Source organism: Bradysia coprophila (genome assembly GCF_014529535.1).
Source record: "Bradysia coprophila strain Holo2 chromosome X unlocalized genomic scaffold, BU_Bcop_v1 contig_12, whole genome shotgun sequence".
Lineage (NCBI taxonomy): Eukaryota > Metazoa > Arthropoda > Insecta > Diptera > Sciaridae > Bradysia > Bradysia coprophila.
The window spans coordinates 4390111-4417352 of NW_023503293.1; the positions used below are offsets into that span (position 1 = coordinate 4390111).

At 36.7% G+C, this 27242-nt stretch overlaps 3 protein-coding genes across 4 annotated transcripts; 1 reads left to right on the forward strand and 2 right to left on the reverse strand.

Annotated features, from left to right (window-relative positions):
- Nucleotides 1-1394: 1394 nt before the first annotated feature.
- LOC119067180 lies at nucleotides 1395-2647 on the forward strand. The gene is made up of 2 exons (XM_037170005.1): nucleotides 1395-2333; nucleotides 2397-2647. Exons 1-2 carry the CDS (start codon nucleotides 1964-1966, stop codon nucleotides 2465-2467), a joined length of 441 nt encoding a protein of 146 aa, XP_037025900.1. The 5' UTR covers nucleotides 1395-1963; the 3' UTR covers nucleotides 2468-2647.
- Nucleotides 2648-11010: 8363 nt separating this feature from the next.
- On the reverse strand, nucleotides 11011-18029 carry LOC119067178 (programmed cell death protein 4). The gene is made up of 5 exons (XM_037170003.1): nucleotides 17839-18029; nucleotides 16729-17745; nucleotides 16164-16660; nucleotides 15950-16089; nucleotides 11011-11570 (listed from the first exon to the last, which is right to left on the reverse strand). The coding sequence occupies exons 2-5, from the start codon at nucleotides 17387-17389 to the stop codon at nucleotides 11498-11500; spliced, it is 1371 nt and encodes a 456-aa protein (XP_037025898.1). The 5' UTR covers nucleotides 17390-17745; nucleotides 17839-18029; the 3' UTR covers nucleotides 11011-11497.
- Nucleotides 18030-23218: 5189 nt separating this feature from the next.
- LOC119067459 (endoplasmic reticulum resident protein 44) lies at nucleotides 23219-27084 on the reverse strand. Of its 2 annotated transcripts, XM_037170442.1 has the most exons (8): nucleotides 26901-27073; nucleotides 26238-26313; nucleotides 25029-25120; nucleotides 24434-24957; nucleotides 24228-24364; nucleotides 23957-24155; nucleotides 23743-23880; nucleotides 23219-23321 (listed from the first exon to the last, which is right to left on the reverse strand). In XM_037170442.1, exons 1-8 carry the CDS (start codon nucleotides 26946-26948, stop codon nucleotides 23318-23320), a joined length of 1218 nt encoding a protein of 405 aa, XP_037026337.1. In that variant the 5' UTR covers nucleotides 26949-27073; the 3' UTR covers nucleotides 23219-23317. The 2 variants fall into 2 exon arrangements, with proteins under 2 accessions (XP_037026337.1, XP_037026336.1); XM_037170441.1 differs by having other exon boundaries at nucleotides 23224-23880; nucleotides 26901-27084.
- Between the last annotated feature and the right edge of the window lie 158 nt (nucleotides 27085-27242).

Sequence of the window (27242 nt, forward strand, 5' to 3'; positions counted from 1 at the left end):
GTATAGCGTATGACCACAGGACTCCGGAAGAGTAATTAGTTTTTCAATCGGACCAATATTTGCTACGTGATAGGAGTTTGGAATACCGTTCGCCTCCCACTTGATCCTATCGTCAATGAAAATTTATATTACGACAGCAACTAACAAAAATAAAAAATTTAAATTGCTTTGTTCAAGTTGAATTTTTACACAATTTGTAATGAGTGCGTGTAACAACGTTGGTTCCACCCGCTGTCGTAAGCAAGGTTTTGAAAGAAGAGGTTCAGACAAACTTTGACAATTTAGACATGCTTTGTTAAACACACTCATTACAGAATGTATGAAAAGAAAACTTGACGAAAAACATTTATTTTTATCAAATTGACATTTCACACAATCTGCAATGAGTGTGTTTAACAAAACCTGTCTAAATTGTCAAAATTTGTGTTTCACCCGCCTCCGTGAAGGAGTATCTGAACCTGTTCTTTCAAAACCTTGTTCGTGGGTGTCTTAACCTTTCAAAACCTTGATACACACATCAATATACTCAAGGTAAATATAGTAAATATGTCATATATAACCTAATCATCATTAGATCATCTGTGATATGTACACGTGGAATTAGAATTTCATGTAGTTCAAATGTAAAATCGATTTAGTGATCTTTTGTGATTTTGTCTAGTACAATTTGTAATTTTTTGTATTATAATAGAGCCTGGAAAAGAGCAAACCAAAAGCTCGAAATATTGTAAACAAATCATCGTTATTTCATTACCTTACGCCGCTATAGTCCAAGAAACATCAAACATTCATTGACAAACGGCGAAGAAACAACAAACAACATAACTAATATTTGACATAAGCCGATGTCGCAATACTAGTGTGCGTTATTGGATTCTGTCAAATTATAGTAAGTTTGATGATGAGATGCATAATCTGAGAAGGCGATCGTATGATTGACACTTTATGTACATTATCTTGACAAAACTAACAAATTTTGACACGGCATCAATTACTGTAAGTTATTTAGATAGGAGACAAAATTGTATTTGTTCCGAAAGCCACAACAAGAACGCTGGCTTAGATCTTCAACCAAAACTGCAGACATTGGTGTCGACTGTCTGGAACATGTCTTCTCATATTTCGGCTTAAATAATCTTATCAGTGTGGCATCAGTGAGTCATCAATTTAGATTAGCTGCTAACTACGTGTTCATCAGTAAATATGCGAAGAAAAGAGTTGTAAGTCGAATGATGGACACATACTACTGGAAAAATTACAATATAACAGATGGACACCTCGTACTCAGAGACCCGAAAACCTGTTTTCAAGTATTGCGATGCTTCGGACGAAACATCTTTGATATCAACTTTACGCGTCTAACGGATTTAGATTGTGAACGATGCAGACGATTTTATGAAATTGCAAGCGATGCAGCGGTTGAATGATCACAGCCACTCAAATATCTGTAACTTATCGAATATGCGTTTCGTCAAAGAGCTGAAACAGGGTTTGAACAGCACATTTATGTTCGTTTGTGATGTGTGCAAATATACTGGCATTATCAAAACGAATCCACCTTCGAATTTAAATCAACAACTGGAAATCAATTACGCCTCAGTTCTGGGAGCATACGCTGTTGGAATAGGCTTTTATCAGACCCAAGAATTCCTGGGAACATTAGATGTGCCTTTCATGGCTGTTGCTACATTCGACAAAAGACAAAAGCTTCTTCAAAACAACCTACGGATTCACGCGCAGCAACTGGAAAACGAAGCGATGGAAAAGGAAAAACTGATAACTGTTAAGGAAGTCGACGTCAATGGCACTCCTTTACTATCAGGCTTTGTGGACGGTAGTTTTCCCAAACGTTCATACCGTACTCATTACGATTCTCTATCGGGTACAGCGTGCATAATAGGTATTTTTCTACAGCTACTTGAATTGGAGAACGTTAATCTGAAACATTTCTCAAGGACTTCATATGAAGAAAATTATGTGGCACGGCGTGAAGAACAAATATTGTCGAATATTGGCGCACATTGCAAAAGATGAAGAACCAAAAGAACATATTTGCAATCGTAAATACGCTGGTCCATCAACAGGGATCGAGTCACAGTTACTGCTGGAAGCATTCGAAAACAGTGAGAAAAATTTTGGTGTTCGATACCATAACCTAATTGCTGACGGCGATAGCAAAACATACAAGATCATTGATGAGGCCAAAATTTACCGAAACCCAACATTAAAGATTGAGAAAATCGAATGCATTTTGCACCTGTACCGCTGTGCGATGGGTCTTCTATGGAAGGTGAAAAATCTTATCAGCTCCGAAGCAGAAAGACTCTTGATCGGTAAAAATTTTACTTTCTGCCTGTTATAGTCTTCTTACTTTCATATTAATTCGTCCCAATTAGGCATCAAAACCGCGGTGAAACATTGGATTGGATCTGTAGTGACCAGATTTGGATCACTTACCCTAATTTAAGATATCGAACTGTCACATAAATGAACATCGCATTTCATTCTCTCTGTCTTCACGCTCTCGTTATGTTCTGATCAGCCGATCAGGATATAACAAGAGTGAACGAAAAGACAGAGATTTTAATTGCTGCTCAGCCATCATACAAGTAACATCACATCAAGAGCAAATATAATAAATTGTAAAATCAAGATCGAAACATTTGTTTTAATGATAACGCAAAAGCCGTTACAGATCTGAAAAGCAAGGCTGAGAAAATTGAAAATATCAGGAAAGACATTTTGAATGCTCCCCACCACGTTTTCGGTGATCACTCCAAATGCAGTGACTATTTCTGTGATAAAGAGAAGCACAAGAATGACCTGAGCAGTATTCCTGAAATGAAAAAAAGTGGGCTGTACAATAACATTATGCAAGCACTGGCATGGCTTCTCGAAAACGCAAAAAGTCTATTGTACAATCTAAACACAAATTTCCCAGAACAATTCAATTCTATTATTGCAAAGCATTTGGGTGGCAAGCGCGTCAACTATTGCACTGGTCTAAGCTACGCCGGGAGAGTTGATTGCGCTGCGATATCGTTTAACACTGGACGGTTGGTCAGCCGAAGGAAAAAGATCCTCTCTGGCGAGCCTGCTCTCAATGAAAACTCAGGCATATACAAAATTGAGTCGTCAAGACTGAAAAGACGAGAAAATGCGACCAAGCCCGGATATCAGCGAAAAGTATTGACTTACCAGTGTGTAGGTGAAATATTTACTCAAAATCTACTTTTAGGTCTGTTTACCTGACAAACATTATGGTACAAACACCTGTCAGAGACCAGATTTGAGCCCTGAAGATTCTGATATTCTGAAAAACATTCATCTTGGAAACTTAGAGGAGTTACAGAAAGATCGGACAACAGGTGAACGTGAAACGAAAGATGAAGCGAAAAGCAATTAACGGTAACAAGTTCAAGACGACGTCCTCACAGCTGATAAGATTGGTAGAATTTGCAGATCTACTACAGACGATCAATTTCCGTCCTTTGTCGAAAGCATCAGGTAGTATATGTCTTATAAAATTATAACTCCGACTAGTATGCTGACATATAGCATGCTAACATTTAGGTATACGTCGGAAACAATTGGAAATACGAAAGAAATCAAACACGGACGCATATTCCAGAACACCACACTCCAATTGCTATCTGAAATATTGACACTCGAAATCAAAAGCTGTGGAATTTTCATTGATCGAAAGTACGCATTTCTAGGTGGTCATCCAACCGGTTTAGTTGAGGATCAAGGCATTGTGCTGATAAAATGTCCACATTCAACATTCAAAATGGACATAAATGATGCAATCGAAAAACGAAAAATTACGTTCTGGGCTATGAGCAGAAAGAGAAAGACAAGCGATCGAAATGAAGTGCGACAACTAATAGGCATAAACAAAAAGCACGACTGGTATTTCGGATTGCAAATGTTGCTGCATGTCACTGAGCGTAAATTTTGCATATTTGCTGTCTGGTCAGGGCACGATGAAAGTTCGAAATCTATCAAATATGAGTATGTGTATCCAGACGAAGTGGTTTGGACAAATAAAATGGAGAAAAAAATTATTGAATTTTATTACAATCACCTCTTACCAGAGTTGGATCGGTTATCCGAAAAACCGAAAATTTCGGTTCGGATTGAACCGAACCGAGAATTTCGGTTCGGATTGAACCGAACCGAAATTTTCGGTTCGGTTTGAACCGAACCGAAAACTTTGGTTTTGTCGTAAAACAATATGAAATGAAGGCAGACTCGTCAAAATTGATTGATTTCATTATGAACTAAACAAAAAGAAGTAAATGTAGCAATTGCATGCGATTTTTGTGAGAAAACGAATTTGACAAGAACCTATGAGATTTTCAATTCTCAATAAAAGTATCATGCAATTGCTCCATTTACTTCTTTTTAGTTAGTTCATAATGAAATCAATCAATTTTGACGAGTCTGCCTTCATTTCATATTGTTTTACGACAAAACCAAAGTTTTCGGTTCGGTTCAAACCGAACCGAAAATTTCGGTTCGGTTCAATCCGAACCGAAATTCTCGGTTCGGTTCAATCCGAACCGAAATTTTCGGTTTTTCGGATAACCGATCCGACTCTGCCTCTTACCGGAGGTAATTGATCCACGTAAGCGACGTGGCATGCCTATTCGGGGTCTTCAGCTGGAAGAGAAAACATTGCTGGACAATACGGACATCGATCCAGGTGACGATGAGACAGACGATGACGATATGAATGTACAAATGTAGGTTTGAATATTCTAACGACAGTAAGCGCAATTATTTATATTTTTATGTTCTTGTTTAGGTCGAAATCTGATGATCAACCAGTGGTCAACCATCAAAGATGGTAAACGAAAAGGCATCTACTCATCCGAAGATGGTAAACAAAAAGGCATCTAATCATCCGAAGATGGCAAACGAAAAGGCATCTACTCATCCAGAGATGAAAAACCACAAAAGAGTATTGAAAGCTGTCCGGCCGAAGCCGAACCATAAATGAAAACACAAACTGTATACCTTGTTGTTTTATATGTGTGAATAACTTGCGATTTTCAATTGTTTTGAAATTGCATCATATTACATGAAGTAGTTGTCGTAATTTGTGTTTCGTGTTGAACAAGGACTTACGGGATATTTTACATCGAATGGTGGGGTAAAGATGCTCTAGATTCCGTCAGTCGTCAGTGGAGCACTTGTAAGTAAAAGATCCGTACGATTATTTTACGAATTCATCCGACATTCATACAATTCCTCGATCAAAATCGATTTTTGTTTACAACACCAATAAATGAGCTAAAATACTTTGAGCTCAACGACTTATACCGTTCCGATAGGCTCCTTTCCTAACGAGTCACAGAAGGAAACGTTTCTAATAACAATTTTGAGGAGAGGTTGCGCTACGACGAAATTTTCAGACTAATATTTTTGGACTCAGTTTTTTTTTTTTTAAGATTTCTACATGCAATTAGGAAGGGTAGGCGGTGTGAAAATGGACGGATGTAAAAAATTTTGCTCGTGAAAATTTTTCTTTGAAAACTAAGAATACCGCTGAATAAGTATGGAATTCTAAAGACGAACTGCCAGCAAGTGCGCTTGAATGAATGTGCAAGAGAACCAGTGGACGACCCGCTTTTCTATTGAATCACCTGACCGAATTGTGGACGTGATCCTTAAAGACGATGTAGGAATATTGACAGACTCTTCACCTGAAGGATAGGAATTATGCTGTCTACAGAACTAAATTTGGAGTAGATTGATCCATTGCATATCTACTATAAGGCGATTTGTACGATATGACTATCTGAAGTGGACTGCTGCGCTGGTATGTACATTGTAACTTTAGCGAATTGCGTTTGTCTGCGCTGTGAATGGGACCCCTTGGTAGAACTTGATGTTCTCTAGGCTGTGCGGCTGTCTAGGTGGATCTGAACCACATGCTTTTGACTGACGGTTCACACGAGGATCCTTCTCTAAATCGGGCATTTATTACGAGGAGAATTGTCTGCGGTGTGTAGCTCCATGACTTTTTCGTTGACATAATTGCTTTGACTGACAATTCGTACGAGGAACGTTGCAGGCGGGACCACTGTTCTCTTTATGGAATGCAATGGAGTGAATGTGCCCCCGTATTAGATTGGCATACTGAGCTGTGACTGTCTGGTTTGTATGAGCCAAGAATCAGGTGACTTTTCTTGTCACAGAGGCACAGTGTGACGAGGCGTGATGTGTTTACAGATGATTCTCGGCTCAGGTGATTTACGTTTTCTCCTTCAGAAGATTATTTTTAGAGCCACTATCAGTTGGTTCATCTCCCCATTGCCACTTTGGTTGAATAGGGTGACAATTCTTTCATTCTGAATGGTTTTGTAAGACAACAGGTATAACTCACAAAGGAGTGCTTGATGAACAGTAATAAAAGAATTGTCACCTTGGACAGTTACCATGAATCTGCATTTGGACTGAATTCTGGGATGTCTGACCAAAGGACCTGAGAAACCAGGTTAGCGCTTGAATTTCTCAATTTTCCCTCTCTCACTATCTTTCCTTCTTTCTCTATCTTATATGTAACATATTGATGAGCTAGTGGATGTTTCCGCACTGAGAATGCAAATAGCTGAATTGAAACGTACACAGTACACACGATAAATGACGAAGTCACTGCCATGACAGGTAATCGCAAAACAGGTTATAACAGGTGAGATTCGAACGACCAGGTAATTGATTTCTCCTTGTGGCATTATATTGTGTCACATTGTATTGTGTTATACCTCAATATTTTCCGAGCAACGAAAGAGCTCAGGTGGTCGGTTCATCTCCCCGCTGCCGTGCAGTTAGTCCGATCACTTGGTCGAGCGACGGTGATTGTTGTTAGTATGTAAGTCTACTGCATACCGAGTAGCGACCCAGCGCTTTCTTAGCAATAAGAATTGTGAGTGTAAGAGGGAAAACCAAGTGGCAACTCCACTGTCAGTGTTTTCACGTTCGAACTCTCTGGGAATGTCCACAGGGGCCAGCTCGGATGTTGCAAGGTCAAGGTCAAGGTCAAGTTTTCTACATGCAATTATCCAATCCAATCATTTAATAGGATAAGAATTCACATCATAAGATTGAGACACAGCTTCAATCATAGACATTATGTTATTGCAATGTTTCGTTACTGGCAGTCACGCAAAACTTCAGGTCAGATCACGTCCACAATTCGGATGATTTGCCAGGCAAGTTAAATTTTTGTTTCCGAAATCTACGATCAGACTGAACATTCCTCTAGGTTGGAATCATTTTCCTGACCAAATCCGCTATGATCCCGACTTACCCCGGTCGCATACAGATATTCTTTGACAGCCTGAGTTGAAAAAAAAAACCACTTCGCATTTTTGTTTATTAAATTTATAGTTTATTTTAGTGGTATTTTCCTTATAAAAAGAGCAAAAATTTACAAACTAGCAAAAGAAGTCCGAACTTTTGAAACATTGAACACAAAACTTAAACTAAAATTTCGTCATAGAAGCAAAAAATAAATTGAACAAAACAAAGCGCGAGTTGCTTGCCAATAATTTTATTCCTTTAATTTTAACTGAAGCTCGATTGTTACAAGACTGGGGTGAGAGATAATTACGTGCAACTGCATATTTATTCCATACTATGATGTCACAGTGGAAGCGACACTTGGAAATTTCTATCGCATCTCTAGAGTCTACTTTACATTAATTATAATAACTGTATTTACCATTTTTATGCATAAGAAGAAATAAGTGGGTTAACAAAGGTACAGGTCCTTGTCCTTTACTAATGGATTTTACATACTGAGGGCTTCGAAAGAAGTGCTTGAAACATGAAAAGTACGGTTTTCGACGCATGTAGCATGTAATAGTATTTTACTATGCTGGTGCATGTAATAAGGCTATTACATGTATAGGCAATAACCTTTACATCACTCGCATAGTAAAACGTCGTACTACACACGGAAAATAAAGTGATATCTCGTATCACGATGAGTAAAAGTACCTCGGGCTGCCGCCCTCGGATACTTTTTCTCATCTGGATACGAGATATCACTTTACTTCCCTTGCATAGTAATGTACTATTACATGACTAGGGATAAAAAGATGAAAAGTAGAGTTTTCGTGTGAATTTTGTTGATCCGAGGCGAAGCCGAAGTCAATAAACACACGAAAACGAGACTTTTCATTTTTATCCAGAGTTTTGTAATGGATTTTACATGCTGAGGGCGTCGAAAGAAGTGCTTAAAACATGAAAAGTACGGTTTTCGACGCATGTAGCGTGTAAAATAAATTGAAATACCGTCAACGTTTGTGACAAAGCACGACCTTACTTTGTTAGGACGTCGATTTTACAATCATTAATTTAATGCTTGTTCTACTTTCTCCTTTTGTTTTGTCAATTTTAACGCCAACGAAATGAAATTGAACATTAAAAAATTGGCGGAAAGTCTGACGAACATTAAATTTGTAATTACAAAATTGCGTGGCACATCGATAAATATTTTTTTAAATTAATTTAGTTGTTCTGTATATCGATGTAACAGTTACAGAGCTTAACAACGGATTCTCTTTGCGTAATGTGATTTCTCTTCGGAAATTCTAATTTTTCTTCGATTGTCTCGTTAAATCAATTTATTTTTCGGTGATGTGACACTAAATTCCAAATTCAGAAGTCAAACTGATCAACAACTAGTAAGCAGTAAGCAACTAGTAAAACTTTCACGGATGACTTGTTAATGAAGAATGACAAATTGAGACCATTTAGTATAGCTTTTTGATTGAATGCTTCTGGAATCTTTTGTCACAAAAAAAAGAAGAAGATTTGTGCAGTCCAAAGAGACATTACATTACTGCGTACACTTTTTGATTCAAATAGAAATGTTCGATGGCATTTTAACTTTTCCTGTAAGTAAAAGGCTGTAACTACGGAAAAAATTGGTTCAAAATTTTGTAAATGACTCGGTCATGCATCATACCACCACACTATTTTGTATAAATTTGTATTGTACCAATACGACAATAATAAAATCGAAAAAAAATCTCCCAAATGTGTCCGAAGCGTTTATCGTTTCGTAAAAGTAAAAATGTAACATTTTACAAACGGCGAAGGTATTGCAGTGAATTCATTAGTCGAACATCATCTTCACTTTTTGTCGTAAATGTTGACAACCGACAATTTGCCGTTTCTAAAAGAAATTATATGATTTCGTCTTTAACTTCTACTTCAATCATTAAAAAGCACCAATTTTTCTCACATAAACTTCAATTTTAAAAAAATATATTTTTCTAATTACCAAAATTTTCTACAATTTTCTCGAGAGAAATTTTTTCCTTGGAGACACGTCACCAATATAACCGTACCAAATCTGCACCGACGGTACCTTTGAGCGATAATTATGAAACTTTAAATCTTAAGAAAGAGCTAGTCGTCTGCTATCTCCATCAATGAGCGAGTAGGTCCGATTTTAGAGTTGACTTATAACAGAATAATGAGCGTTACAACAAACGAAGTAAAAGAATTTGTATCAAACGCACTTTAAACAGAAGAAGTGGCAGACTTGATGTCTAAAATACAATACATTTGCGTTTTGTAAATGTAGAAATACGTGGAAGGGGGTCGCATAAGTCGCACCGATTTAAGTCACCATTATTGGCCGATAACAGCATTTAAATTCAATGGTTCTTACTTCTGGTAGCGCACATCAACCTTTCAGAATCGGTACTCATTTGCTATCGATAACCTCCATTCAAATAAGCAACGAACTTCATTGGTATGACTGAGAATGACTGATGTCATGCATATTGATGCAGTCGAAGCCACAGGCCGAGTGTGACAAAAAAACATCGTGCGCCTAAAAAAGCACTTATCGTTGAGTTGTATTGTGAACGTATTTCTCCGGTGGCGCGTTCTGGAATTGATTTCACCAAAAAAAATCCTTTATACATATGTTGTGGAACACCATTTTCTCCAACGAGAGTCAAAAATACTTGACGAAATTAGCACTCGGTAGAGAAAGTTTAGTTGATTATCTCGCGATCCGCTTTTAAAAGATTTAACGAAAAGCAAAAGTCTTTGTGTCTTCTCATAATTTGGAAACTGGAAACACAGCTAAAGCTAAGCCCTTTTCAATGTCTCCTACCGAGCGATTACCGAATGGTTTTGCTTTCCGGACCGGTGATTTTCGAAGGATTTTAGTGAATTTCTTCGAACTCTAGGAATTTTCTGAGATTTTCTACAAAAATCTTGCCACTCTAGCAATGCTTGACAATTTCTGATGAAAGAGCATTGTAAACGACTGTCGTTTTGGTCATTATTACAAAAAAAACTGACATTTTGATAGGCGTGGCTGGCAAAGTGTCGTTGTATCATTCAATCAAAGCATATGACACGACTTGGTGCAAACTGAAAGAGTTGATCTTCAAATTGGTACAATATTTCGATTGTGGAAAATGTTTTTTTTTATTGGCTTGATGGCTCCAAGAATTTGATATTACAGCGGCAACACAATTTTCATTGTAATTCGGTTGCCGAATTCCAACAGACAATATTATAACAATCAATGCTGTTGGTCATTTGATTTGTTTTTCGCTTTACATTTTTACTTTTCAGCAAACAAATTATTAAATTTTTTTTATTTTGATTACACAAGGAAATGCTTTTATATATAAAAAAAAGTGGAAGAAAAAACTGAATAATAAGAAGAAGATTGTTTTTTAAAAAAAATGACGACTATTCCTATAGCATTAAACACAACTTTTAGTAACAATTGATTTCTCGGAATTTTTAACTTTTGTTTTTGTTTCTTTTAAAATAGTTAACTTCTAGTATCCAAACATGCGTAAATTCAAAAATTTCTCCGGTTAAACTTGAAGCTTAAATTATTTCAAAACGAATCTCGCTGACAAATGATTACATTCAAAAATGATTCTGAATTTTGCTTCTTCGTCTGTTCCTCTTTAACGAACCCCTCTCCCACCAAAAAATTAAATTAGAAATTACAAATAAAATGGAAACCGTAATTAACAATCAATTAATTTGTACAACGTGTGTGTTTGAAGAACTTTTCTACATTTTTTGTTTTGTTTTGTTTTCTCTCATCTTGTTCATTATATACTGAACATTCTAAGTTTAAATGTGTTTTTCGAGGTGAACTTATTTTCTGTTATCCTACCAAGCCCACCTCGTTGAGTTAATTAATTATTATTTTTCTTTTCTTTATTATTAAATTCATGTACTATGAGTTGATGAATGCAATTTTTGTTTGTTTTTTTTTTTTGTTTTGCACTTCAGGTAATCATTGTAATGCAAAAAAAGACCCAAAAAATTGAAAGATATTTCGCACCAAGAAGTCAAAAGAGATGATTTTTATGTTTTGAATTCAGATTTCCTGGAGTAGAGCTCATCGTAATTAGTGTGTGGTTGTTTCTTGTATAAATGAGTTGTTTTTAATGCTTAGTTGTTGAGGTAGTCAAATATGCAGCAAGTCCGTTTAGTCGCGAATTTGGAGGGTTTGTGGTTTAATATGACCGCCATCTCCTTCCGAAACGAAACGTTTGCGACCTCTGAAAATTGTAAAAGAAAATTTTGTTTTGAGTGAAATTTTTTTGGTTATAAAAACGGCAAACAAATAAAAGGAAAGAGAAGAACGAAAAATTGTACGAATCAACAATTTCTCATATTGTCGATGTTTGAGACCCTTTGATACAACAAATTCAAATAGAATTGATCGAATCAGATAAATTGACGGAGTAAAAGTGAAATTTTGGAACATTTTTGTTGCAACAAAGTTAATTTAAGGAATTTGAAAGGAATCAACATCGGATGAGTATCTAAATTTGAAACAACAATTTCGTGTTTGTCAAATAATTTCACATTATATGCTGCGAAAGTATTTCATTAAATGAGATAACAATTTAGTGATACAAGCAAACGCTCAAGTGTGTTTATGAAACTCCTAAGGTAATTCTCTCCTCGACAAAACTAGGGTTTGTATATCCGAGCCGATGGCTATTTTTCTAAGTAAGCTCAAAAACACGCGAATGAATTTGCGAGTATCACAAGGTTGTTTCCGATTTAATGAATTACTTTCGGAGCATTCTGGTTTATTGGCCGTCCCATGCAAAAGTTGATTATCACAATGGAATTCGCGTAAAAATGAACCGAAAATATTTTTCACGTAATGTGTCAATTTCGCTGTGGGCAAATTGCTATGTAATGGTCAACTTTCGCATGGGGTACCAGTAAAACAGTTTGGAGAATAATACTTTCAATTTTCCTCCGCCGCGTGCTACAATTTCCCACTCGACAAAATTAAAATGCTGAATAGTTCACATCCAATTCCATAACTCAAAAGACAGTTCAGTCCAGTAATTTGTGTACGTAAACACTCAGGTCTATTTTACCAATTTAATTTTTGCATTCATTGACTTCTACGAGGGCTTGGGAATTTTATTTCCGACAATTCGGATAAATTCCGAATAATTCTGACAAAGTTCATAGAAAATTCTGACATTTTTTTTCGGAATTTATCTGAATTGTCAGAATTAAAACTTCTAACAATAAACCCTGCCTCTAATTGAGTAATCAGACGCGAATATTTATTTTTGTCGACATTTCTACAAATAAAACATTTTCAGGCTTAATAATGATCACATCTCGTCGATCACATTTTCTGTAATATTCATAATCGCATTCCAATGCAAACATATTACGTTGACAAAACGAATCTGTTCAAATATGGGCCTTATTTGCCTTAACTGAAAACAGACGGACAACACATGTGAAAGTTCCGTTTCTAACGAGGATAATAATTTGTGGAAAATTTTCGTCAATTTGTCGTTCAATTTTACTGTATACAATGTAATGATGATGTTCTTGGCTAGTTTACTTATTTCATTGACCAATTTTAATATGAATAATTTTGATTTTAATCTGGCAACTGGTATACACATAATACGTTTCAATAACTTGATTATTTCCCTTTCGTTTATTACATAATTTAGTTAAACGAAGAAACGAAACTATTTACATTTACACTTATGTTAACGATCCTAGCCAATTTTTCGTTAAAACAATTTTTAAGTATGCCAGAGTATGATTGTCCGTTCAAAAAAGACGAAACAATATTTTTTCCTTAGCTTTTTTCTAGTACTTCATTTGATAACTTCAAAACGACAACGTCTAAGTCAAAAATCTAATCCTTTTGATATTACAGTCAACACAGGGAAATGATAAGCGCGGCCCCTCACGGCTGGGATAGAACACGCCTGACTGCTTTTTTCATAGAACGGTTGAACTGTCACACGTTTTTACATTTGTATGTAAACTTTTGACAGTTTGGTTTCAATAACGATATATCTCGTTTTCGTTAACGACAGTTATAACATGACTGTATCATTGACGTTCTAGTCGCATCGTCTTTAAATTTTTTAGAAAAAAACCGTCAGGAATGTTCTATCCCAGACGTGAGGCGCTGAGTCAACCTCAACCAAATTTGTGAAGCAAATCGGTGCTATGAGAGTATGTTTCTTAACACGTATAATACGGTGATGTTGTATAAGTGACCAGCTGAAAAAGGTTGTATGAGAAATCTACCTTCTATTCTTCTGTCATCTCAACAAGTTTAGAAAGCCAGGTGTATGATCGAAAACTTTTATTTTGCAAACACCGACATAGAATGAATTTAACTAACAAGTAATCTTCTGGGGTTACGTAAAATATTGTTTGCAATCCGGTACAATCGCATAAATGTGAGGTAGAGAGGTAGATAGGTAGAAAGGTATCACCAGCAACAGCTGATCTACAATCCATTGCTTGTTGTAACGGGTTGTACCACTCACGTGAGGAGTGTACAATGCAATAAGCGATTAAATATCGGCTGAGAAACAACTCGAAAAGAAGTTTTGTCTAACCACAGTGCTAAGAGCTTATGAGTAATACCGTATATGAGTAACGAATCATCGCCCGTCGTGATCCCACATTCGTATCACACTGATATAACCCATCTACTATACTAATAGCGTTTACCTACTATTATTTAATCGAAATGTTTGAAACAAAAACAAATATATTCAACAACAACACACCGTCTCTGATATACATATTGTATGTGCGGTGTGTATTACGTAAAAATCGAAGAGAGAAAAATAAAAATAATAAAAAAAAAACTAAAGGCAACAATCAAAATAAAGAATTTTATAATAAAATAAACGACTCCGCTCATTATATCCATATGCATTAGGTCAACGATCGCAACAACCTTAAAACGCGGCTTAGTCAAACCAAATAAAATAAACATAAACACACACCGAGTGTAGTGTCTACGTGCTGAACTATTGATGGTGATTTTGTACTTTCACTTTTTCCGATTTTGTTTTTAGAACAAAAATATTGTACATAATGTGCATGACATGTTTGAAAAACGATTGCAAAATTGTGCAGGTAAAGTCGCATAGTATGAAAATGTTTATGAAGTTTTTCTGTGTTTGTTTGATTCTAATTGGGGACTTGTTTTCGGATAATTTTTTTTTTTTATTTATTTATTTTCAGTTAAATATGCTATTTATACCTATCATCAATATACTTTGTTGCTTAGAATAGAGCAGCGAGACGTTTATGTTTCTTTTTTATGTGTTCAACAGGTTAGACGAAGAAATACGAAATATTCAAACACTTTGTGTTCGGTTGACTTTGCCACTAGTTTGAGTTTATATATGCTATGCAAGCAACAATGAAGGAAAAGTTGCTGGTTGTATTTCTACGCAAAAAGGGGCAAATCACACAAATCCCTTCTTTGGTAATTACCAACCTTCTGGGGACAGCTATGTCATCTGTTATCGACAGCGGAAATTTTGGTGTCACAAGATTTTGTAAGAATCTCTTAACCGACTAGATCTAGATGAAGATTTTCAGTACTAATGTGGAAATTAAAAGGGAAAGTTCTCGAATCGATCGCCATAGATCCGGTTTTTTTTAATGATTCAATGACTCCAAAGCATCTCAATGAGTCACGGAATGCCATTACGAACAGGAAAAAATTTTGCGCCCCGAACGATGCAAAGGTAAAGTAAACAAACGTGGTGACAAATTATCAACCGTTTTAACTGAATGAATAATTCAAAAAGTAAATGTAAAACCACTTTCCCTTCTCTTTGATCAGTGGTCTAGCCAGAGAGCTTACAAAAAAAAAATGTTTCTGTCGTGCGGATTCAAACCGTTATTAGCCATCCCAAAATGTTATCCGTTGAAAAGGCGGAAAGGGCTGCGATCTCCCATTAACGATCATTAGAATTCAACTCGAATAATAATAAAAAATCGTTTGTTTGTTGATGCAAAAAAGCAAAAACTTCTAATCAGTGAACCGATACGTTTACTGGTTCAAGTAAACTAGTATACACACATCATGGGCATTGTCATTCATACATCGCAATCAATGTGTGAGCATTATATTTCGATAACCTTCGGCAGTGGAATATGACGTCAAGTCTTTCAGGTCGTAGATGAAAATCCAATATCTTTCAGAAAAAGTTCAGGATTCGATGTAAGAGAACGACGAAGGACTGTCGAAATATGTTCAGAAGCAAGAACCTAATGTAATATGTCTTCCTAATTTTTAATCGGATTGTTTACGTTCTGTCGGTTAGACGGTTGTTTAGAGAAACCAAACGATGTACAATGACTCCAACGACAATTGTAAAAACGAACTTAAAATATTGACACCGTTCGAACGAAAAGTCACTTCACCGTTTCGTTATCAAATCTAGAGCGACGACACACTCGTGTTTATAAAAAAAAGGGAAAAAAACACGTCGGTCGTTGAGTATGTGAGTTTACGTTGAAGATGAATCGATAAGATAGAAATTACAAAATATGCTGTGCTACGCACCCAGTAAGATTTTTGGACAACAAAACAAAAGAAACGAAAAGGAAAATGCGTTCATACCTGGTGGGCATATTTCTGATTGTTCTATCAGACAAAAATCCGGCACGACTGCAACGTTCAACGAAACGATCCAGCATCACATAGGCCAGCGGTACATCCAGAACGATATCGGCCATATCATCGAACACTCGTTGAAAGCCCTGCAATTGCAACGAAATCGTACATTGCACAACGTCCACAAAAACAACAGCTGATTGTCACCAGTCAATTTTACCTGTTCCATCATTGCTGGTGATATGAGACAACAATTGTCCATCGACTTCAACAATGTGCCCATTGCTTCTTCTGTCTGTTGATTGACTCCCTCCAAAGACATAACGATCGCCTCGTACACCAATTCATGATGATAATGCGGTACTTCCAGCTCACGCAAACAACGTTGCGCTTCCTGTATGTCTTTGGAGAGCAAATATTCTTTGAGTAAAAGTGTCATCTTTTTGTTGATGGTTTTGACCGGCCTCAACGGTCCCGCTGAACCCCAAATATTGTCCAAATGTACCATAGACTGTTTCATTGACAGCAATGTATCAGCCCTCTTAATGGCTGCTATGGCATGCTCATTCAGATTGTCCAAATCAGGATGACTGTTTGCGTATATCGGTGGAATACAGTCATCAGCAACAGCTCGTGCTATGAAGTTGCCCAGAATAGTCGGTGCTTCTGGCGTGTCTAATATGAGATCGGGTAGGTTGTTTAACAGTAAGTCAAAGCCTGTTGAATGACAAATTAAATTAAATCACAACACCGACACGGGGGGTACATTGAGTGGTTTGATTTACCTTTAATTATGTCCTTGGGTGTGATAACACGTCCATACAAATCGGATATAAGAACGGAAATCATTTCTCTTTGCGAATCCTTGTGATCCATGGCAATTTCAACAGCAACACTGGTCACCAATTGTCTTAACCCACCTACTAATATCTCGTCCAAGCTCACAGCCACTTCATGCGTGTCGCCGCTGTGGAAATACTCCAAAATAATTGGCTCGCACATTTTGAAGAATTCTTCTGGTGTGGGTTCAGGTATGACTTCTCTTAGTTCCGTATTTCGGTCGTTTATTTCGCTGTCGTAATTCGGATCATTCTGGTCCTCGAAATCCTCTTCAAGCACCATTTCCGATCCCATTTTGCCCCAAACACCTTTACCACCTGCTCCGCCTTTCTTTGGTAATCCACGACCATGTCCGTTGCGCGAACGTCGGCTGTTCTTCCATCTGCGTTGTGGGGCCACATACAGAGACGACGGACTCGAACCACCATTGACGACAGCCTCGCGACTGTTGTGTCGTACGATACGTTTTGCCTTCCTCTTGACACGATCGGATGGTGAGTCTGCCGTCGGATTCGCTGGTACTTTAATTCCATCAGCCAATTGATTTTCAAGGTCAATTAAATTGTCACCAGCTCCGTCAATTTCATTCACATTTTCAACTTCCATTTTTACCAACGCAAATTTGGTATTTCGACCGGTTGATTAGTTCGAATCGAGTATTTGCGTTTGATGGAAAGATTTACAGCGGTGCAGCTTACAGCGAAAATGTTGTGGAAATTTCCTTTACCGGCACTCTTAACGAATTGGAAAAAAAAATTCTGATAAAACGAAACCGACGAGAAGGAAAACGGAAGAAGACACGTTTTCCAAATACGACTCCAAATTCAATTCACACCACCATCAACTTTGATAATATTTACAGTCAATACTTCAGCAGTATGTGAGGATTAACAATTTTGCGATTCTTTATTCACTCCAGCAATTGTTCACGATTGAAAATTGAATAAAAAAAAACCGACCGCCTGTGTGTTATTACGATGGCGTTTAACACAAAAAAGAAAAGAAAATAAAAACGTAATCAACGATTTTCTAATCTTTATTTACAAACAATTTACGTGTTGATCCAATAGACTCAGTACATATCCGGTCAAATTAATGTGTTATTTAGAACTTGTCGTTAGATCTTTGAGATTTAATTTTGTAGTTTTGGTAAAAATACACTTCCAGAGTAGGAATAACTTGTTTCACAAGTAGATACTTTCAGCAAACTGCGTAGCAATTTTATTCGATGGCAGCTGGGTGTAAAGTATTACCCGACGTGCTTTATTATGAACGCTCCGTTGTTGATTTGTTAGGTTGGTCATATCGATGGTATACGTGATGTACATCATGTACGCGCATCTAGTACCATGGCCGACACTCATACACAAGGTATATTGTATAATCATCATACCAGAGAACCAATTTCAACTTTAAATTTGGGCGCTGAACCATATCCGTATGTCAACCAATGAAATCGATTTTGCTCATATTCGAACTCGAAAGTTTTTTTTTTGCTCAAGTGGTCGTCACTACAGACGGATGATGAATTGTTTACCATCTGTAGACACAAAAATGTTATGCACTGGACACGGAATTCGAATCGTATAAAACGGCTTGAATAACCTTACAGCCATCATGTGTGTGAAATAAAATATTTGGAAGTTGTTTTGAAGAAATCAGCAGCAACAGTCCTGAATCTGGCCAAATTAAATGATCAAAATGCAAAGTGCGTAATTTAAAGCAAATGCGTAAATAAACATCTCAAAAAACCTCCTGAATGAGGAAAGGGTGACGCAAGTCCTTCATAAATTCTATATACAATAGTGATATCAGACAGGGTGACGTTCAACGCTCTGATACGCAATAGTTTAACTTTACAATCAACAAAGTTTTCTTAATCGATTAGTTTTCTTTGCAGGTAATATATATTATGCACCTGTTGCCAAGATTGGTATTTTGACGTGTAGGACATTATTGGGCCATAATGCCTACTCGTCAAAATAACAGTCTGGCAATTGGTGCATATCATATTTTATCGCATACGCGGTGTGATTCCCCGAAAAAATTATTCACCTAGGATATATAAACAAACATTATACTTCTGTAAATTGTCAAAGTGTCATTCGCATATCTTGTTGTCTCGTTTTCGCTTATGCGATAAAAAAGACCGGCAAGCCTCGACCGCTTTGTCATACGTGCATAATATTTATTATCTGTCAAGAACAGATATATCGAGATAAACAAAAACTCCCTAGACGGATAAGCTCGAGATTATCGTTCTAGACAGATAATAAATATTATGCACGTATGACAAAGCGGTCGAGGCTTGCCGAGACGGCTTGTCATACGTACATATTCTTTTTTATCGCATAAGCGAAAACGAGACAACAAGATATGAGAATGACACTTTGACAATTTACAGAAGTATAATGTTTGTTTATATATCCTAGGTGAATAATTTTTTCGGGGAATCACACCGCGTATGCGATAAAACCATTTAAAGCCTATTCGAAGTGGAGCTCAATGAAGGAAATTTAATTTTCCTTATAATTCGCTAAAGTAACATTCCCCGTTTTAACTACTCAAAAAATAAAAAATATACATGTTACAATTCATAATCTGTGAAGATAATCGTATTAACCTATATCATCTTCTAATTGACAGTTTATGCAATTGACCATTCTTTGACATAAGCTGATAACTTAGATTGCTGAGTTTGTTTTAAAGTCGTAAATAGCTGAACTTTCGATTTTACGCACAAATTATTTCAGAAGGAAGTTTAACTCAAGCGAAAATTACATAAATTGGACATTGTATCAACACACTGTAAAAAAATGTGGAAACTTTCTATTCATACAAAATAGTACTCTATTCGGCATTGCTTGCAGTGCGTTGCAAAGTGACATTTCCGCATAACAATTGTATGTAAACAAAGGGAGATTGTAAAATTAGATTATAAAAGTAGTAAAATAATCAAAATATTAAATGTAAAAAGTGCATAATGATGGAAAGTGTTGCAGTCTGACCGGCGGCCATATTGAATATTATTACGATATAAATCGGCAAAAATGAAGTAAAATTCATCCGATTTCTACTATTTTTGTTTAATCTGATAGGTACTTGTACACCGAATAGCGTGTTGTGGAAAAAGTTCTAGAACTAGGTCATTAGGTTAAGGCTGCTACTGATGGGCTTTGAGTGTCTTTTGCACATAAATCGGGTAAATCAATTCCGAATTTGCTAGTTTTTGTTTCATTTGAGAGGTAATTGAAAACCGAATGGAAAGTTGGCAAAAAAATTTGGGTTCCTAAAATAATGTCATAAATTGCAATGAAAGTAAATAGATAGGTATGGCCAAACGTTCAAATTTGTTCTAGCCGGAGCACATACGGATTTACATGGCGCCACCTCAAACGAACTCATTTCTAGTGCAAATTTCCACTAGAAATGAGTTCGTTTGAGGTGGCGCCATGCAAATCCGTATGTGCTCCGACTTGTATGGACTGGCCATACCTACTTATCTACTTTCATTGATAAATTGTTGGTTTTATTTGAGAGGTACTTCGTACGGGCTTTCGATATCGCGTTGACGCAATTTTAAAGATGAACACTTTCAAGTGCGATACCTCAACAGCTGTCACAAATTCTTCAAACGGCATAAATCAATCGAAAAGTTAATATTCACTTATGGTTTTCGGTACATGCTGGGATACCTACACAGTGGGATTTTGAGCAAATCCTAATTATTGACGATATTAACATCGTTGAAGGAAATTATCCTCGAGGCGTGCGTTGATTTTTCCATCGATTATGTTTTAAGGTACATGCTGGGTTTCGACAGTCTAAAATGTTTCACGTTCTTTTGCTGAAGCTCTGATGATCACATAAAAAAATGTTGCGACAATCACTGGGAGACTATACAGCTTGAATCAACTGAATCATTAACCCACATAGCACCAAAGTTTCCTTTAATTAAATTAATGCGTAAATAACGTTTAAGAATGTCCACGTCCATTCAAACTTTCCGCAAATTTTTAATTGCGCGTGCACATACGATAAACTCATTAAGGCAGGCATTTTCTTGACTTATAAAACATAATGTACGTTCTTCATGTGTTGTATTTGTAAAACAAATTTATATAAAATAAATTAAAGCAAAACTTTACGAGTTGATTAAGTGCGCGAACACTATTTTTTTTATTTGGAATAATCATCGACAGCATCTTTGCCAACTGATGAACGATTACAACGATTAACAATCAAACTCTTAAAAATTATAAACAGCAGGACAAGTCCTCAATTGAAACCTGACGAAACTTAGAACGAAAACCAACAATTACTACAAAGAATTTGAATAAAAAAATAAACGATCGCGTCTTAGCAATACTGAAACAAATCTTCATCCAAATGATCCAAATACACGGCTATGGTATCAGAAAACATAAGAGGCAACAGCGAATTTCAGTTCACAATCAATTGACAGGGACATGATCAAACGGCCATACGTGGCCCTATTGGCTCGCGGGTCAACTAAACGACTAAAATAGTTAAAAATCCTGGACAAATTGCAAACCGGTTCGAAAAAGCCGTAAAACGTGCGATGAGTCGGAACGTGCAAAACTCATGACAAAGCGTGGTCGGGAGCATCATTACGACCGTTGAGAAGATCGTGCATGAAAAAAGCTCACAGATTTAGCCTTCGCCTCGACAGAGTCTCGATCCTGAGAGTTTTACACCTAGACTCATAGGAGGGAAGCCTGTAATTAGCGTCTATCCTAACAGTCCTACGGAGGGCATAAATGACAAAGTTTTTTTGTATCGACTCGTATAAAAAAACTTTGTATCAAGTATAAAAGGTGAACTCGCACACGCAAGTTTTTAGGCATGGCATTGACGTAATGACTCCTTTTACAAAATTTTGGTATCGAAAAATCGTGTGCGAGTTCGCCTTTTACGTAGTTGAAAAATGAGTGGTTTTGGTGTGCCAAATTACCCCTCGCCGATATTTCCTATAAGGTTTCATCATATCATCCTCGTACCTGGTAAAAGAAGAAGTAGACTCTAGTTCCAAGCATTAACACTCGTATGTCAGGTATAAAAATATGTTTGTTGGAAAGAAACGCAAATTTTTTCTATATTGCTGCCTATAAGAACGAGTTCTACACCTAGAGAAGTTTCCTACGTGGTGTGCCCCACGATTAAAATCAATTTACAGCGAGGGTAACGTAGTCAAATCCATAAAATTGCAACAAAATTCCAGTAAATTTTAAAATTTTCTATTTGCCATATCATTAACCTGCGTGATTTAATTGTGAAACCAAAGAATCACAAGATCTGATGTGTTTCGTGATCGGATTTACTCGACCCACATTTAAAAAACGACGTTAAAAAAATGAAGTAAACGATTTGAAATCGTTCACTTGATCAAACGAAGTAGAAGATCAGATAGTAAAACATTTGATATGCTTTTGCGGCTGTGACAAGTTTAGTCTCTGTCTTTCGTTTCGTTTCCAATATAAGAGGCAATTATATAAAACCGGTTAAAGCTTACTCGATTACATGCAGAAAAGAAAACTTACGCTTACCTCCAAGGACTCTATTCTACGATCCACTGGATCCACTGGATTTTTGCAATCCCATTTTTCCCTGCTTGGTATCATATATATACACTTCTGTTGATTATGTGCAAAACAATCCTCAACAAAGACAATCGGTTGGAATTTAATTAATTTATGGCCATCTAGCTTAAATTACATGATGGTCACTCGCTGACAAAAAAGTTTCGAAAAACTCACCTGTCGCAGGTAACTTTGTCTACAGGTAATCTACATTATCTGCCGCAGCTGTATTTTTTGTATGGGGCGCTACAGCTGTGGCAGCTATTGTAGATTACCTGGAGACAAAGTTACCTGCAACAGCTGAGTTTTTTGAACATTTTTTGTCAGTGCTAGAGAAATATTATTAGCATTCAGGAGTCAGGAGGCGATAAGCTTTATCAAAACGCTGAACCAGTAAACAATTGCTGAATTAAATTTCTTTTCTATCTCATACAACAACCTGTGCTACGCTAACATTACTGCGTAAATAACATATTTTATCAAAACACATGACACATTTTATCTACAGTTTGTTTACACCGACCGTCGGTTGTACGTTTTATTTAATTGTTTTTGTTTTTCTTTGAATAAAAAAGTCTGTAAAATATTCAATTCATCGGAAACTGGTATGTTAGACTGCTAATATAGCAGTTTGGAATGAAATTAGATGAAAATACCTACAGCAATTGTCAAACGTAGCCACGTTACACTTGTCCGTATGGCTAGGCTATATATATAAACATACAGAAATTAATTGATGTTCGGTTGATTATGGAAATTTGGGTTTTATGAATAGGTTTCGCAATGGGCACAGCAGTTTTTGTTTGTTTTTGTTTTTGTTCGAATAAAAAACAACTTTCGTTTTGGTCACAAAGAATACTTTTTTTGGTCACCAAAATAAATACAATTTTTCCATTTGTACACTTTACTCATCATGCATCATCTTCACTTTCGTTTAGCTAAAAAATTAATAAAGAAAAGGGAAATTTTTAACTATTCGTTTGTTTTAGCTTCGTAGTTTTTCTAATAAAATTTTTTTGTTTGCTGCAAATATCGAATGTCCGAGGCTAAAATATGTCGCTCAGAATAGCAAAATGAAAGCAAAAATTTATTTCCCATTCGAATATCAACATCGAACATTTTTTTTTGCATTTTTTTAATCTTTAAATAATTGTTCTAGTCTTTAAAGCCTGTTTTCCTTCTAAATGAAATCCAATGAAAGCTCATTCTCGAACAAGAAACATATTTTAGCCTCGGCCTTCGTATGAAAATTCAATGTAATTTTAAGGAGAAAAACCAAAAAGAGAAAATTTTCAAGAAAAAAAAAATTATGAAAAATTCAAAGAAGAAGAATTGGAAAGAAAACAAAATGAAAATTACAATTCATCTCGTAAAAGCGTGTAACGTTTGTTGGATGGGGCCAATTTTTGGAACGCTGATTCAGGCGGTGGAGCAGTTTTCGATACGACATCATTGCTCGCATCCGAGTCATCCGATTCAGGACCGTAATGGAATTCACTGGAAAAATGATTTTTCAGTGGCTTCAGACGTCTTGATTTAAAAAACTTTTTTTTAATTTTTTTGGTTCACTTACCGATGAAGTTTGCCGCTGTACAAATCATTCAAGAAACTCTTCAATTTGCCGGGTGTGTACATGTCCTTGAATCGTGGGAACAGATACATGTGCCGGAATGAGTCGATAGCGATCAACGGTAAATCGGACGAAGATTTTCCTAGATGATGTAACGGATGAGCGAACTTTTTGCCATCAGCGGTGAGGAAGTTAATATTTTCTAACAGAGAAAGAGAAAACCAAATTGTTAGGAAACTCGGTCCGCTGAATTTATATTGCGTTGATCTCTCACGTTTCTCGCCTATCAGCTGAGTTTCGACGATTGTTTTGTAATCCTTGATCGATTGGACATCGTCGGGTGAATGGAATAGTATGAGGAATGGTAAGCCTTCTTCGGTGAGTTCTTCTGCATTTTCGAATGTAATTTCTCTGTAATGTGGGGTTAGGTTAGTGGACATACCATACGAATGACGTGATTCTGTAAGATTATGTACGAACCTCACAAGCGGTACACATTTTTGTTGAGCCCAAACACTTAACTCATCAATGTTGCTCAAGCTGCCCTTGAACAATTCATCATTCTCGTCGGATAGAGCAACATCCGGACGAAAAACGACAATAGCTGTACCGGGTGGATGCATTTGAGCCACTGCGTCACCAAAACCAGCATGGAATTGACATTCTTCTTTCAAATTCATTGCGGCCCGTCGGAATGTATTGTATTCCGGCTGATCCCGTCGATCGAAGTATCCGACAATGATCCGTTTAGTCGAATCCAACTGTTCCAAGTCTTTCAACGAATGGAATTCTTTGATGGGATCTTCTAATTGTTTCTTAACGAATTCGGCAAATGCTTCGACGGTTCTCGCACCACGATATTCCCGTTTGGTCGGCTGACCGTTGCGAATGATTTTCAGTGTTGGGTACTTGCTGATGTGAAAACGGGACGCGACCGATGATTCTTGATCACAATCAACTTTGCCCATGACCACCTTGCCGGCTTCGGGGAAATCTTGTTTAACCTGGGTGATGGTGTTGGAAGTTTACGGTTAATGGAATGGATAAGCAGCGCCAATAAATTGACAACAATTACCTTATCAGCGGCCTCATCGAAAATTGGTTGCAATAAATTACTAAACCTACACCATTCGGCATAGAAGTTTATAAAAACTAATTCATTTGAAGCTGCAAAATAAAATGAAATTTTAGAGGCGCCCGTTCAAGTCATAAACACATAATTTGAAGTAGATCGTGAATCGGAGGACAAAGCGACAACAACAAGAAAATGGTTCAGGTGGTTTAGGTGCGTCAATGACGAATGGTGTGGTCATATGAGTGGATTTAACATTTAATCGCACAAATAATGACAGGCCAAATGATAACAAAAATGCGAGTCTGGTGCACAAAGTATCAAAATTTCAAATGACATAAAGTTGATCAATGAAAAGGTGGATGCAGAGGTTAGGCGTTCAGAGGGCTTCCGGTTTTTTTGCTTTTCAATGATTATGATTTCAACAAGTCCAATACCGCAAAAAACCCAAATGAAAATCAACCCGTCAAACATACCCACGTTCTCCGTCATTATTTACTGTACCGAACGATACTTACCGAACCAGCAAACATTTTCAATTTTGGATAGTATAAATCCTTACTTGGTTAACCTTACTCTGATTTTCAAATGATCTAGAACCCTCGATCCCATTTTTGTAACCCATAACTATACTGGCAACTTGAAGAATCAATCCACCAACACTAGCAAGTTGGATTTTCCCGAGAATCGTACACAAAGGACGATCCTAATGAAAATGACAACCCGGCCACAATGTCGGTCAGTGCCATATTTCGACCGACATCCGAGGCTCGAATTATTTGTCTTAATGAGCTGTCATCGAACGAAGTGTTTTCAAATCATAGGAAACTGACTGACAGGCTTTTCTTTCCAAATCGTTACGAGAGAGTTGTTTATCTAGATCCAAATAAGACGATCCTTTCCATTAACAAATTGTTACCGTCGTCGTGCACTTTTTATCCACCACTACCGTAATAATGCTACCGAGTGCTCAGTTCCAGTTATTTGTTTCAACGAAATGACTTTCAATTAACTATTCTGTTCGATCGATACGAACAGTAACATCCCTCGCCCTGTAAGACTATGCCACACCCCTCCAAACGTTAACGGATTGTGTTTCAGAGCTTGTGCAGCAGACGAACCAAACATTAAAGCGTACAATTTTGACGTACAATTGAAACTGTTCCGAACATTTTACGTTTAGATGCAAAGGAAATGAGTTTCAAAAATTACCTAAGGTCATATCCAAATTATCTGTTTTTAGCTGTACTGCTCCACTGTCTGTTGGATTATAGAACATATAAACAACCTGCAACGAAAAAAATGAGTTTTGTGTTGGTGATTTGGATTTTTCTCGTTTTGGGAAGTTCAGGTTTGTACACTAAATAAACCAGTCATGATATAGTGCATGGTGAATACAATAGTCGTATATTGTGTTCAAAAAAAGAAGCCAAAAATCTAATGTCGATATGTAAATTTGCTCATCAATTCTTTTGTCAATTTGTGCCAGTGAAATTCAACCAGAAAACGTTTGATTCATTTGCGTCAGTAAACAAGAAAAAAATAATGTGAGATGGGCTGTTGCAAACAACACAGTATTTATAAAGTTATAATCATGGGATGAATAACACGGTTTCATTTACACGAAACATGTTATCATTTCAGGCATATGTCCTGAATTTAATTACAGAAAATTGGCACATAATTTCCAGGCCATTCGATGGGTGCAGTTTAATTGCTAGGTCGTTTAATTGTTCTCGTTTTACAGTCGAACAAAACAAATAAAAATATTCGTTCGTGGCAAAAATTTTCCCGGACATGCACCAATGTTAATGCGGAAAAAAATGCGATGTGCGGCTTTTTCTTCACAAAAATAGATTAAAATGCAACGCTCACCATAACAAAGTAGAAGAATATATTATTTATGCTGTCGAACACGCTCATCTTTGCTTAAATTAATTTAAGATTTTAATGGGATTAAGCAGACGGAACACGTTCAGTTATTGAAGATAATTTTTTAGCATTTACACAAATTTTCAAGACAAATATGACAACTTTTTACGTCGACCAATCCAGACGTGACAGACACTTGACAGGTCGTTTTGGATGAGTTACCGGTAGATGGCAGTCATATAGTCGAATTTGAATTTGGGTGGGTCTGGGTCGTATAAGTGCATCGGTGTACATCATACCTTAAACTTTAACTTTCGATGGTCTAACTTTCTACTAAAGCATGAA

What these genes read in the sequence shown, in the direction of transcription:
- LOC119067178 (XM_037170003.1), bottom strand. Translation starts at nt 17,389, where the DNA reads ATGGAAGTTGAAAATGTGAATGAAATTGACGGAGCTGGTGACAATTTA. An exon ending in ACCCAAGGACATAATTAAAG is followed by an intron (nt 16,661 to 16,728) that starts GTAAATCAAACC and finishes GTCATTCAACAG; the next exon opens with GCTTTGACTTACTGTTAAAC. An exon ending in ATCAGAAATATGCCCACCAG is followed by an intron (nt 11,571 to 15,949) that starts GTATGAACGCAT and finishes TACAATTTTCAG; the next exon opens with AGGTCGCAAACGTTTCGTTT.
- LOC119067459 (XM_037170442.1), bottom strand. Translation starts at nt 26,948, where the DNA reads ATGAGCGTGTTCGACAGCATAAATAATATATTCTTCTACTTTGTTATG. An exon ending in TATTCTTCTACTTTGTTATG is followed by an intron (nt 26,314 to 26,900) that starts GTGAGCGTTGCA and finishes TTTTCGTTGCAG; the next exon opens with GTTGTTTATATGTTCTATAA. An exon ending in TCAGCTGATAGGCGAGAAAC is followed by an intron (nt 24,156 to 24,227) that starts GTGAGAGATCAA and finishes TTTCTCTGTTAG; the next exon opens with AAAATATTAACTTCCTCACC.
- LOC119067180 (XM_037170005.1), top strand. Translation starts at nt 1,964, where the DNA reads ATGAAGAAAATTATGTGGCACGGCGTGAAGAACAAATATTGTCGAATA. An exon ending in AGCAGAAAGACTCTTGATCG is followed by an intron (nt 2,334 to 2,396) that starts GTAAAAATTTTA and finishes CGTCCCAATTAG; the next exon opens with GCATCAAAACCGCGGTGAAA.